General features: G+C 32.3%; 1 protein-coding gene across 1 annotated transcript in view; it reads left to right on the top strand.

Annotated features, from left to right (window-relative positions):
• LOC119592100 (zinc finger protein 696-like) overlaps positions 1-566 on the top strand; it is a 6429-nt gene that overhangs the window by 2767 nt on the left and 3096 nt on the right. Inside the window, exon 4 of the mRNA XM_037940920.1 lies at positions 211-346. Coding sequence (XP_037796848.1) covers positions 211-346 — 136 coding nt within the window. The remainder of the gene's footprint in view (positions 1-210; positions 347-566) is intronic.

The following is a 566-nucleotide window of genomic DNA, read 5'->3' as shown; positions in this document are numbered from 1 at the left end:
AACTAAAGTGAACATTACATTTTATTGTTTTGACTAATAGACTTTATTAGTTGTGTGTCATTAAGTGGCTGTCTTTTTACAATCACAAGAAAAAATATTCAGAAGAGGGATTAATTAAAGCATGGGCTTCATTGTGGAAGAATGAAGTGAATTAAGATAATGAAAAGTTTATTTGTCCTTATAATTTGACTGTCATCTGTACCATTTCAGGTGGTATCAAGTAAGTACACAATGACTTTGGCCTTAGTGAAGAAAGGGCTGGTAGGGAAAGCAGTATTAGAAGAACCATCCAGACAACCTCCTCCTCCTCCAAAAGAGAAAAAGATTGTGAAAAACACTTCACCAGGTATGAATAGAGATAAGAGGATAATTTTTTTCTATTATCATCATCATAGTATACATTGGGTTGAATATAAAAAATACACTTTTATGACATCAGTATCCTCTTCAGTCATAGTAAGGAAGTTTTGAAATGTTATTGGAGCAAACCTTATGATAGAACTTCAGTTAGGAAAAGGAGAAATTTGCATTAGTTATAAGATTCTGTGACTTCAATTGCATGTAGT

Source organism: Penaeus monodon, chromosome 29 (assembly GCF_015228065.2).
Source record: "Penaeus monodon isolate SGIC_2016 chromosome 29, NSTDA_Pmon_1, whole genome shotgun sequence".
Lineage (NCBI taxonomy): Eukaryota > Metazoa > Arthropoda > Malacostraca > Decapoda > Penaeidae > Penaeus > Penaeus monodon.
Note: the sequence above shows the minus strand (reverse complement) of the source record. Positions and strands in the feature narration are given on the sequence as shown.